Source organism: Chiloscyllium punctatum, chromosome 2, assembly GCF_047496795.1.
Source record: "Chiloscyllium punctatum isolate Juve2018m chromosome 2, sChiPun1.3, whole genome shotgun sequence".
NCBI classification, from domain to species: Eukaryota; Metazoa; Chordata; class Chondrichthyes; order Orectolobiformes; family Hemiscylliidae; genus Chiloscyllium; species Chiloscyllium punctatum.
In genome coordinates this window covers 113,565,950-113,579,710 of record NC_092740.1, presented here as the reverse complement: position 1 = coordinate 113,579,710, position 13,761 = coordinate 113,565,950, and the positions used below count along the sequence as shown (strand labels likewise).

General features: G+C 40.0%; 1 protein-coding gene across 1 annotated transcript in view; it reads left to right on the top strand.

Annotated features, from left to right (window-relative positions):
- ric1 (RIC1 homolog, RAB6A GEF complex partner 1) overlaps window positions 1-13,761 on the top strand; it is a 207,380-nt gene that overhangs the window by 147,436 nt on the left and 46,183 nt on the right. Inside the window, exons 15-16 of the mRNA XM_072587420.1 lie at window positions 4,559-4,648; window positions 13,592-13,752. Of these exons, the coding sequence (XP_072443521.1) occupies window positions 4,559-4,648; window positions 13,592-13,752 (251 nt within the window). The remainder of the gene's footprint in view (window positions 1-4,558; window positions 4,649-13,591; window positions 13,753-13,761) is intronic.

Genomic DNA, 13,761 nt, shown 5'->3' with positions numbered 1-13,761 from the left:
ATCATCATCTAACTGCAAGTATACATGGCTCATGTCCAGCTTCAGGAAGGACAGACCTCTGCCAGCTTTGTGTATAAATCCTCTGTGAAGGATTAGCTAATTGTTCAGCTGCAAAAAAGTTTAAAATCCCCTAAAAGGCAGCCGACACATCATGCTTCGTAATTGGTATGACCAGTGTTGCCCATTACACATGCTGGACTAGTTTGATTCCTTCACTTTCCAGCCTTCTGGTTTCAGCCTCTACTTTTGCCTGTAAGGCAAATTACACTGGGTGGCCCTTCCAGAATCATGGGATTACTTCCTGGTTAAGATGCAAGGTAACTTGGCTCCTTTGAAAGTCCCTAGACCAGCCATTTTCTAATCGAACTATGTTGAGTAAGTCACGGTGAATCGTTCTCAACCAGTTTCACCCCATCAATCTTGGGCCTGAGCCTTTCACTACAATCGGTGGCAAATGAACCAGTTGGTCTCATAAGAGACCAGAATCAAAGTTGTACTTGTAATATGTCAAGTTTCCCTGGTATTGATTCTCAGTCTAGCCAACGTCTTGTGTTAACTTAAATGTTGGGGTCCAGAGTGAACTTTGTTAACGACTGGTTCTGCAATGACTGAAACGGCCACACCAGTATCAACCGCCATTAGAACCAGGTTGACCAGAACATTTAACCAGATGTTTATTTTGAATAGTTCTGATTTGGGTTTTTGCTAAGCAATTTAATTGTTCCAAACCAGATGTAGGTGAGTATTCCATGGTGCGCACTCTCCTGGATACAGGCTATGAGTTTTCATACTCAGTTTAGGTCTAATGGGACTCGTTTACTGTGTCTCATCTACATTTCGGCAGCAACTACAATAGCTTGCCGTCCCAGATCCTGAAGAATGTTTTAACTATTTCACCAAAGCTTGGCTTTGTTATGAGATTTTGCTGCGTACTGACCTAGAGTCCCTCTGTTCAGGATCTGTCCTGAATTAAGCGATGCAATTGTCTTCATTCAAGTGATGTTCCCCAAACTCAGTCAGCCTGGTGAGGGTGTACACTTCCATTGGAATATCCTGCACCTCATGTTTTATCTGATTTATTCTTCCTGGCTGCTGGCAGTGTTTTAGGAGGGTGCAAGGGAGAAAGTGACTGCTCAGATGGAAGGGATGTCTTGATATAATCACCATATGATTTATATGGGCAGTGCCATATTTATAACAAACTGCTACCGCACCCATTTTTTCAGTCAGATGTGGAAATGCAGCTTCTTACTGTCCTGACAAGTGATGGCTAGAACTTTGAATGTCAATGCAGAATTCAGAGCAATGAGACACTAGATTGTGGGTGACCCGTCCACCTCATCATATTTTTGTGCCAGCCTGTAAGACCATGTTGGGTAGTATGAAAATTATTGCAGCCAAGTAAGAAGCAATAATCTTTTTGCATACTGTCAGACTATTGGTCAGTCTGCGAAACTCATTCTTTTTAATTCTCCGCAAGATTGTATGGAAGCATTTAACTGTATCCTCTTCAAAGACACTTTCAAACCGAAATAAAATGTAGTTGATGTTCTGGATTTTATTTGATCTAACATGATCCTGCACATAGATGCATTTGGTCTTAATTCTATCAGTTTAAGCAGGGATAACTTGATTAAGGAAAGGAGATAAGATTCTGTCTTTACTTTACAGTTTTGTATTACTACTTAAGAGTACTTTGGTTTACTGTTCAGTCACCTGTTGTGTTGCATGTTGAAGCAAACAGTCTCTGTATTGTACAAGATAATGCTGCTAGTCTTTTTTGAGCATTGCAACTTTGAAATATTAACTTTATTAAACCTTGCTGCTTTTCTGTAGCATTTTCTCTCTCAAACTCTCACATGCAAAATTCCATCCTCATGCTTCTGTTTCTCTAATTTGTTCCAGTCCTATAATTCCCTACTACCTGCACAGGTTTGGTAGTCCTATGAAAGAGAAGGTTTGAAATATTACATACATTGTGATAGATTTATTTCTCTTCCCACCAGATGGCCCAGAGCGTATAATGTAGGGAAATGTGTAAAAGTGATTTGAAACTTCTTAATCTCCAAAGAAACTTGGGTACATTCTTATAAGGAAGCATTGAGGAAGGCAAATAATATGTGAACTTTTAGTGCTGTGAGATCAAGGTTTGTGAAAATTGTACAGGATTTTAGTAAGACCATATCTGGAATGCTATGTGCAGTTTTGGTCTCCACATTTTCAAAACGATATGCTTGCATTGAAAGCAGTGTAGCACAGGTTTCCTAAATTGGTCCATGGGGTGAAAGAGATTGCTTGTCTTTTTTGATTAAAGGTTGATTAAATTGGGCCTGTACTTTCTGGAGTTTGAAAAATAAAAAGCAATCTCATTGAGAAATGCAAAATTTTCAAGAGGTTTTGTGGAATAGAGCTAAGAAACTGCTTTCACTGATCGAGGGTGGGGGGAATGGTATCCAAACATGGGGCAACATCTTGGTGTCTGAAAATTTCGGAAAAGTTACTTCACTGTCTGGAATTCTCAGCCCTCATGGTTGTGACTGTTAATAAATTGTATTTGAGTAAGTTTAAGGATAGGGTACGGCAAAATTTTGGTGTTTGGGGGATTCAAGGGATATGGAAAGTAGGCAGAAAGATGAAATAAAGTTCAAGGTCAGCCAGTACTTTTGTATTGAGAGTGCGATTTTAAATAATCTTAGTGTGAGGTTTCTTAAAATTGCAGTTGAACTGATCAAGATGCATATGAAATCTCTTATCTCTGGCTGGTTTGAGAAGAGCGGGAGTACAGGACCTGACTCAGTGGTTTACTGGCAGATAAATTACCACTTGCAGAATTCCAATGCAATGAGTGATTCGTGTATACTGTTCACTTCACTGCTTAAGGCAATAAACTACTTGTTTTATAACAAAAATGGAAATTGTTTGAGCAACTTAACCAGTCTGGCAGCCATCTCTAATGAAGTGTCACTGTACTCTCCTTTTTCTCTACAGATGCTGCCAGATCTCCTGAATTTCTCCAATTTCTGTCTTTGTTTCAGATTTCTAGCATTCACAGTTCTTTGTATTATTTCATTGTATTATAGCTTGTTAATATCAGGCTTTGTGTTGTTTTTATTACCTTTAAGTTTTGAAGGTATCAATCTTAATATCTTTATTAGTAACAAGGTATGGAATCTTTTAATGTAGCAATTCAGGTTTTGCATTCTATAAGTATCCTTTTAAAAACTTGCTTGATTATGCTGCAGTGAATTTCAGATCTAGCATGCCATCATTAGTTTCATAGATATTTCTAACTGTTCAGAGATGTTATTACAGCCATCTGGAGCAGATGAGACTTTAACCAGGCCTCTTGGTCCAGCGATAGGGACACTGCCACTGCACCACTAGTGCCCCACAATCATTGTCTTTATATATTTTAATAAATTTTTTAAAAGTACCGAGCATAATTAGATTCAAGACAGTTAACAAGACTGAACGTAGTGAGACTTTGACCTCTTTGGATTGTCAACTGTATGAAGGAATATGGATGTGGGTTGATGTGGCACAGTAGTTTAAAAGCATAAGGATGTCTCACTGACGCTCAAAAAGCAACAGCTGTAGTTTTCTTGAAGCTGTTGCCAGTTTCTCTAAAGATTTACAGCATAGCAATCTAGAGGGCAAAGGTATCACATTATCACCAGTATGAATAATGTTTTGCAGGTGAGTCAGATAAGATCAGTAAGATCAGCTTTCTTTTAAATGATGTACAAATTCCTAAAATTGTATGTGACAAGCAATTTTAAAAATTCAATTATAATGCCTGAAGCACATCAGCCTCTGTCTTTTTGATTACTTAAGTTCGTTGACACATTTTTCTATTGTATTGATTGCCTAGTATCCCATTGGTGTGTAGATTGTGAAAATAGTCTCATGGCTTGGCAAATATATACAGTATTCTTGTTTCATATTTTAAAAATTCTGTTGATTCCCTCTTACAGGGATTGGAACTATCTGCTGTTTTCTTGTTTTAGTCTTTTTGGTTTTGCCTTGCCCATTAACACATTACAACAGTTTTAAGCTGCAGTTGTCTTCCTCCACCACAATCACTAAGATTTCTTTCTTCCCCTTAGCAGGTCTTTTTAGTTTATCCTTTTACCCTGCAATAACTTGTGGTTTTGTCTGTTGAAATTGCGTTCTTTGTTCTTTGAAACTATGATTTGATTCTGGAGATCTCTTGATGATTGAGATTTATTTGTGTCTTGTACATTAGAAGATGTTAAGTGACTTAAGAGTGTTTGAATCTGTAAATTTTGTAGCAATAGACTTGTTGCCATCTATAGCTATTTCTTCACAGCTTTTTATGAACAAATCGTTTAAAACACAAGTCCTTTTTGGTGACTTTGACATTCGACATCCGTCAGAGCTTAACAAGTACCGTTAGCTTAACTATGTTAAAGCAAAACACCATGTTTGCCATGTAATAAGGAAAAGTATTTTAACAGTATTTGATCCAGATACCAGAAATGTTTGTAAAATAAATTATTCTGGTGACCTTTTCCAATCCATGCATGTCTATTTTTAGGAACAGAATATGGCTGTGACTGGTGGTCTTGCATGGTGGAATGACTTCATTGTTTTAGCCTGTTATAATTTGGTTGACCAACAGGAAGAGGTAAGTGAAGAACCCTTGTCCGGCATGCCCAGGTTTAAATACAATTGTAAATTGCAATAAAAAACAGAATTGATTTTGTAAAGTCATATTTTCCAATCCTTGAGTCAAAAAATATTATCTTAGTGTATACAGAGTAAAAGTGCTGGCAATTTGCATGAAAAAGGAGACCAAATTTGAACCAAAAAGTAGGGGGTAAACTTATCCACAAGTAATATTTTTTGAGGGTTAGAATCTACCGTCTTTCATATCTCGCTACTTAAGTTTTTAAGTTGCTATGTCAACTGATCACAGAGTGGTCGAATAGGAAAATTTTCACAAGCCTCAAGGACCCATTCACGCAGAGTTGTAAGCATTTCTGTTTTCTCTTTTGTTGAATGTCTTCCCTCCATTAATCTTCCAGATATTCCACTTTTTCCGAAGTATATCCTTCAATGCCTTGTTTAAAGAGGCATCTAAAGGTTGAACAAGACTGGTTAGACTGCTGGGAATTAATACAATATCGTATTTTTGCAGTCCAGCTTCAACAATATCTTCAATAAGATGTGATCTGCACATGTCCCAGATACACTATTCACAATGCAAAACCATTCTGAAGATATCCGAGTCACATCCTTGGTTCTGCTTCTCTCTCCAGAGATGGTATCAGAGTTTCTCCAGAATTTTCTGTTGTAATGCCTCATCGCAGCACCAAACACTGCTATTCTTGGAGTTGTCACAAAAACTAGATTTTATAAAAGTGTACAAGTTTCCCCAAAGTGGACCCAGGTCGGCAGAACTCAGGGACCACATTAATAGATTGTAGCTGCATGTAATGATATATGAACCATGAATATTTTTAACTATAAACTTAAAACTCTTACCTCCCCATCCCCCAATTCAACTGCTCCTTCACACACAGATGGGCACAAAAAAAATGGATGATATGGACAGAATGCAAAGGTAGCTGAGTGGTCCCTGTTTATAGGCTTTGCTGCAATGATCCTTTTGGCCTGTCAGGACTTGCTCCTCCATCTTCCTTCTCTGGTACTTTCACTTGCTTGAAGGAGGCACAGAGGGATTGGTTCAGAACTAAAAAAGTCTCTGATTTATTGGTTCAAAGCAACAGCTTACAGCAACCGGTGGAAGGAAATAATTTGGCATTCTTCAAGTTACATTTCCTTTAACTCCATAGAGAAGGACATTGACTCACTTTCTAGAGGTCTGATGGCTTCTAACCAAACATGCACACCCACAAACTATTCAGCATTTATTGGCAGGCAGAAGGCTTTTGTGATCAAAAACTCCTCATCATTTCACAGACTGATTAATTACTTTTTGCTGGCCTCATTTGCAGAAGCTTGTCCATGCTGCTTAAGGAAACAACAATGTAAACAACATTTTTTACCAAGAGACAGATAACTTGGTTTTAAAAAGTGCATTAATCCTTTCCACAGTTCTTGGCTTTAAAAAAAGTCCTTTTCGTGTTTCAGTCCACAATTCGAAATATAAAAGAAAGTGTTTTGTTGCTCTTTTAGACTATCCACAATCTGTGTTAACGGTTTGGGTGAGGTCCAGTTGTAGTATATCCAAAATTTGCTGATGACAAAACTGGTTGAGAATGTAGTGTGTAGAAGATGCAAGGAGGCTTCAAGGGGACTTGGACAGGCTAAATTTATAGGCTAGAACATGGCATTTGTATTATTATATAAATATGTGTAAAGATATTCATACTGCTTAAGAAAGGTACTGATGGATTGGGGGGAATACAGGTGTCTAAAGAGACCTGGATATTCATGAGTTACCAAAAGCTAGCATGTGTGCAAGTAATTAGAAAAGCAAATGGTGACTGTTTTCCAAGGAGGATCTAAATCACGGGGTCACTTCGGGTAATCTTTATTGCAACTTTATTTTCGGTACAGCTTCATTTTCTCCAGAGCATTAAGGCACACATAAGTTTTGTAATGTCTTAACCTATACAGTTTAGATTTAGCATGCACACTCCTTTGTTTACTATTTGTCAGCAGCGCTGAGTTATCTCTTCGTAATTGGATCTTTGGTACAGCATCATATGCAGTTCAAGATTTGGAAATGCCGGTGTTGGACTGGGGTGTACAAAGTTAAAAATCACACAACACCAGGTTATAGTCCAACAGGTTTAGTTGGTAGCCCACTAACTTTCAGATCGCCGCTCCTTCATCACAACCACCTGATGAAGGAGCGGTGGTCCGAAAGCTAGTGTGCTTCCAGTTAAACCTGTTGGACTATAACCTGATGTTGTGTGTTTGTTAACTTTATGCAATTCAAGTTTGCCTCAGCCTTTTTCTTGAAACAGTTTGACTGTTGATAATCCTTAACCCGAATGAAGTACTGCTGCACTCAGCAACTTATTTCATGGTGTTTCCCATGCTATCATCTCCCTTCCTGAGGCTTTTCATAACTTATTCAAGTACGTTCCTACCCAGACATCTGCCAGCTGCACCATGTCAATTGCGAGATAAAGAGGATTACAGATGCTGTCAATAAAATATGATGTGGAAAAAGCACAGCAGGTCAGGCAGCGTCCAAGGAACAGGAGGGTCAATATTTTGGGCAGGACCCTTCTTCAGGACTGGAAAGGGGGCTAAGAAATAAGTAGGGAGAGTCGAGTAGGGTTGGGATGGCGATAGGTGATGCAGAATAGTGATAGGTCGGTGTGGAGGGTGGAGCCGATAGGTGTGAAGGAAGATGGACAGGTAGGTCAGGTCAAGAGGCTGGATTGGATCTCGGATGAGGTAGGATGATTTGGAAACTGGTGAATTCAATGTTGAGGCTGTGTGGTTATAGGCTCCCAAGGCAGAAGATGCAGTGTTCTCCCTTGTGGATGTCCATGTTTGGGCAGTGGAGGAGGCTCAGAATCGACATGTCATCGAGGGAGTCGGGGGTGATGGGGGGAAGTGGTGATGGATGGCCACTGGAAGGTAGGGTTGGTTGGTGCTTATGGACCAGAAATGTTCCCTCACCTGTTTCGCGAGCTTGTGCTTGGGGTACTCCTTGTTAATTGCCAATTAATTGGATACTTACCTATCACTTTAGAATATTTTAAATTCCTTATTAACCTCATTGCAGCAAGTACAAAAGAATATTGATTTTTGATAATTGTTATCAGTTCCAACAAAGTTATGTGGTTTGCTTACAAGTTGTATCTTACCATATTTGCTAGGCATCCCTATCTTTACCCTTGGGTACCTTATGTGTTCAGACATTGGAATGTAGGTTGAATGTTCATTTCTCCCTGTAATGATATGGAGTTGGTGGTTGGGGGGAGTGGAGCGGCTTTTATTGTCTGAGACTGGTTTGCTATCATAATTTTTATTCGAATCTTTTTCTCTCCTGCTTTTAGTGATCAGTGAATCTATAACTACTTCAGAATCAATATCTATGATTATCTGAAGAATGTTAACTCTTAGTATTGTAACAGATTGTTTTAGTAATTCATTAGTGTAAAATGTTCTCTGTGTCGAATGCGTAAATATCTGCAGCTGCACATTTTATCTCTGTTTAGTAACCTTGAATCTATGGGGCTACTACATTTCTACTTGTGAAGACTACATTAGCAGATATTTTTCCCAAGCACTCTTAACAACTGTCAGCCATGTTCTGCATTAGCCATGGGCAGCTGTTTGTCATTATCTGTTGCTCAGTCTTGGGCATCCCTCACAGTGACACTTTGCTGAGGAATTTGAGTACACATGTGAAGATAGCTTCTGCAATTGTAAAGCTCCTTGATGAGACCACACCAGGAATAGTGTGTACAGTTTTGGTCTCCTTATCTAAGGAGTGACGTACTTGCTATAAAACAAGACTTCTAAACATGGGAATTGGAACCTTTAGTGGGGTCACAACCACCGCAGCAACACTGGCTGCTTAGGAGCTTTAACTGACAGAGCTTTAACTTCCTTACCTCTGGGCCAGAGACCCCTACCTAGCTATATGTATAACAGCTCCTCTTTCCTACTAACAGCACCCCCTTTTCTCTCAGACAATTTTCAAGCCTCAAACAGGGCCCCAAATGGGAAAGGCTTGGGAAGCACTGCCATTGAACAGAAGTTCACCAGACTATACCCTGGGATGTTGTGATTGTTGTATGAGAGATTGAGCTAGTATCAATACCTGCAGCTATTATGGCTAGCTCTAAGTCATTGTCTCCTTTTAGGCTTTTGGATAAGATGTTAAGCTGGGTCCAGTCAGCTCTTTTGGATGCATATGAAAGATCCCATGCCATAATTACAAAGGAGCACACAGGAGGTTTCCCTGGCAACCTAGCTAACACTCATCTTTCGACCATCATCACTGAAAAATCTGTTTGTGCTTGCTGTATTTAAGTTGTCTGTGCTTTGAATTGTGGTTATTGTTGCAATGTAAATGCAAATCTGCCTGCTCTTTTGAAGGCCAGGTTTTTGTTTTCATAGATCTACAAAATTAAATGATGTCAGTATTTCAGCTTCCAGCTCCCCCCATGGATCTGTTTGAACTAATGTGAGAGACAAAGGTTACAGGAGAATCTCTCAATTTTAACGAATACAAGGGGCTTGGAAGGTGAACCTGGCTATCACTGTCAGTCGATATAGAAGTTGAGCAGAAAGCCCATGACTAGTTAATTATCCATGGTCTGAGAACTGAGCTTTCAACAAGAACTTGACAGTTGATCATCCAGTTGTACTTCACGAAGAACTACAGGATGTGTCACTAACTAAGCCACCATTTATTTCCGATCCTATTTGCACTCCAAAGTAATGCTGAATCACCGTTTTGCATTACCAGAATCTGTGTGTTGGGAAAGAAGTTCCAGGGTTTTGACCCAGCAATAAGAAAGGAATGATGACTTGGTTCTACCAATTCTGGATGGTGTGTGGCTTGGAGGGGAACTTCCACACAGTAGTGTTCTCATTCATCTTTTTCTCTGGTCCTTTTAGATGTTAGAGGTCACACGTTTGAAAGGTGCTGTTGTAGTGTATCTTTGACATGGTATACCCTGCTGCTGATATGCGTTGGTGGGAGAGTGATTGAGTGTTGAAAGTGATGGATGGGGTGCTATTCAAATCAGCAATTATTCCAGATTAGCATTGAATGACTTGTTTTGTTGGACCTGCATTCATTTGGGCAAGTGGAGAGTACTCTGTCATGCCCCTGTATTGTGCCCTTTAGATGATGGGCAGATATTGGAAAATTAGGAGGTATGTGCCCTGAATTCCCAATCTCTGACCTGCTCTTGCGTTCACGTTTCTTTAAAAAGTTGCTTCTGGTCAATGGTAATTCCCCCTGCTGTTGCCAGTGGAAGATTCAGCACTGATAATGCCATTGAATGTCAAGGGCAAGTGGTGAATACCAGGAACTTGAGGTGTCTAGGTTACTTGCCAATGATCAGCTCAAACTTGGATACCATCCAGGTCTTGCTGCATAGGGACGTAGACTGCTTCAGTATCTGATAATGATGCTGAACACTGGATAATAATCAGTGAGCATCCTCACTTTTGACCTTATGATGGAGGGAAAAGCATTGAAGCAAATGATTGTTGGGCCTAGGACGCTACCATGAGGAATCCCTACAATGATGTCCCAGGGTTGAGGTGATTGACCTTTACAATAACTATAGCCATCTTCCTTCTTATTATTTTCCTAGTCTCCAAATAAATAAACTTAACTAGTTTCATTACTTGTAGCTTGAAATACTGCAAGTTAATGTCTGCACTGTTGACACCTCTCTTTTTAAAATGTATATAGTAAGGGCTACATACATTTTATTTGGAAATATAAGCAAAAACATGGATGTTAGGACTGCTGCAAGCAAATAATCAAAGAAAAACAAAAGCAGAATAGTATGGTATCCATAAAAGCATGTAAATCATGGAAGAAGCTGGATTTGATGCTTTTGTCAGATTAACTCGCCTTTAGGTTGCAAAATAAACTGCTCAGCAATAACATTGGGCTTGGTTTTCAGTAGCCCCTTGCCATCGACCTAAGATGAGAGAGCAGTTGTTTCAGACCTTCAGGTGCCTGCAACAAGCTAGATCCCTCCCTCGCACTCTGAGTGGGGAAAAGAAATAATGTTTGAAGACTCTGCAAAGAAAAAATCATTAGGTCCAACTGCCCAGATACCAAATTGAAATTAGCCACAGTTGACTGCAATGCGATCTCATCATTAAAAGTCCTAACTCTGAGAAAGTCAGCTTATTTTCTCCCCTTTTGGTTTGAACTCTTGATCCACAGACTTTGTTATTTCTGGGATATATTTTCCACCCACTCTGTTGTTGCAATATTGTCTGTCTTGTCTCTTCCATTTATGAACTGTTGTGTGTTGCACATTCTTGGTTCCCTTCACTCAGCTTTGACACACAGGACAGTCCCATATGGTGGCTTAGTGGTGAGCACTGCTGCCTCTCAGCCTCCAACTCCAACCTTGGGCAACTGAGAATGTGGAGTTTGTATGTCCTCCTCAGTGTGTGTGTGTGTGGGTCTCCTCCAGTTGCTCCAGTTTTCTCCCATAGTCCAAAAATGTGCAGGTTGGTTGCATTGGCCATACTAAATTGTATTGTAGTATCCAGGAATGTGCAGGCTGAGTGGGTTGGTCACGACAGATGTAGGGTTGTGGGGATGGGGCGCAGTGACTTGAGTCTGGTCAGGATGTTTTTGGAGGGTCGGTGCTGACTTGGAACATGAATAGACCCTTTCTGGACTGAGGGATTCCATGAATCTGAAGTGGATGTCAACTCCCCGAATCCAACTGACAAAGAATCCTTTGTTCATCTGTCCACTGCGTCATGCTTTAAGGATCAGTATTTTTAACATTTTTCACATACCCATGCACTGTCTTTGATCTCTCAATGAGCAGTTTCCTCACAGGACAGGCCTTGGATTATTTTTCCATGTTTGAGAGGTGCCGGAAGACTGGAGGTTGGCTAACATTGTGCCACTATTTAAGCAAGTTGGTAAGGAAAAGCCAGGGAACTATAGACCGATCAGCCAGATATCGATGGTGGGCAAGTTGTTGGAATCTCAAGGGACAAGATGTGTATGTATTTGGAAAGCTAAGGACTGATTAGGGATAGTCAGTATGGCATTGTGCGTGGGAAATCGTGTCTCACAAACATGATTGAGTTTTTTTTTGAAAAAGTAACAGAGGATTGGTGAGGTTAAGAGAGGTGGATGTGATCTGTATGGAATTCAGTAAGATGTTTGACAATGTTCCTCATGGTAGACTGGTTAGCAAAGTTAGATCACATGGATACAGGGACATTAGCTATTTGGATGCAGAACTGGCTTGAAGGTAGAAGACAGACAGCGGTGGTGGAGGGTTACATTTCAGACTGGAGACCTGTGACTAGTGGTGTGCTACAAGGATCGGTGTTGGGTCCACTGCTTTTTTGCCATTTATGTAAATGATTTGGATGTGAATGTAGAAGGTATGGTTAGTAAGTTTGCAGATGACACCAAAATTAAAGGGGTAGTGGACAGCAAAGAAGGTTAGCTCAGAGTACAACAGGATCTTGATCAGATGGGCTAGTGGGTCGTGGAGTGACAGGTGGAATTCAGTTTAGATAAGTTTGAAGTGTTGCATTTTGGAAAGGCAAATCAGGGCAGGAGTTATACACTAAATGGTAAGGTCCTGGGGAGTGTTGCTGAACAAAGAGACCTTGGAGTGCAGGTTCATCGTTCCTTGAAAGTGGTGTTGCAGATAGACAGGATAGTAAAGAAGGCATTTCATATGCTTGCCTTTATTGCTCAATTGCATTGAGTATAGAAGTTGGAAGGTCATGTTGCAGCTGTACAGTACATTGATGGCAGACAATCCTGGTCTCTTCCCCAAAATAAGAAGGATATTGTGAAACTTGAAAGGGTTCAGAAAAGATTTACGAGGATGTTTCTAGGGTTGGAGGGTTTGAGCTGTAGAGAGAGGCTGAATAGGCTGGGGCTATTTTCCGTGGAGGCTGAGAAGTGGCCTTGTCGAGGTTTATAAAATTATCAGGCACATATATAGGATAAATAGGTAAAAAGGGCAGGCTCTCTGCCTGTATTCCTGATGAAGAGCTTTTGCCTGAAACGTCAATTTTACTGCTCCTCGGATGCTGTCTGAGCTGCTGTGCTTTTCCAGTACCACTCTAATCTGTAGGATAAATAGGCAAAGTTTTTTTTCCAGGGTAGGAGAGTCCAAAGCTACAGGGCACAGGTTGAGGATGAGAAGGGCAAGATCTAAAAAGGACAGTCTTTTCACTCGGAGGGTGGTGCGTGTATGGAATTAGCTGCCAGCGGAAGTGGTGGAGGCTGGTACATTTACAATATTTAAAAGGCATCTGGATGAGTATGTGAATGGGAAGGGTTTAGAGGGGTATGGGCCAAATGCTGGCAACTGGGACCAGACTTCGATAGGATGTCTGGTCGGCATGAACGAGTTGAACCGAAGAATCTGTTTCTGTGCTGATGACTTTATAAAGGATATATGGTTTAAGTTTGTGTTTTAGTTTTCCTATTTTTTTTAAACTTGGTGTCAGTTTCGTTTGTCTTAGATAGTAGTCAAAATCGTACATTAACCATCCTCGTGGTTAAGTTGGTCATATTTCACACTTCTGACTCATAGAATAGTGGGACTTGATTGAGTATGCACATTCCATCAAAAATGATCAAAAATTGTTTTTTTTTCCCTAAGACTATTGGATGAAACTATTATTACTCATAGACATCAGTGATAAATGATCTAACAATTTTAAAGACTGGTTTGATTAAATGTGCCCTTCTGCATGGCAACCAAAAAAATACCTTGGTGAACACTTTGCTCACTTACAAAGCTTGCAGGTTGGTCAAATGGGTTGCTGATGGCAATTTGATATGAGTGTTCTGTGTGCAAAGTTTATTATCCTTAGAACTCATGTTGAAATTTCATGCAGGTGTTGTTAAAATTTTGATATCCACTCTTTTTCTTTTATAAACCAGCTACGACTTTATCTCCGGTCTTCCAACCTAGACAATGTTTTTGCTCATATTACCAAAGTGCAATCGGAGACTTTGCTCATAAATGTCTTCAAGGACATGGTGATTTTGTTTAGAGTGGACTGCTCTATCTGCTTATACAGTATTGATCGAAAAGATGATGGGTGAGTAGT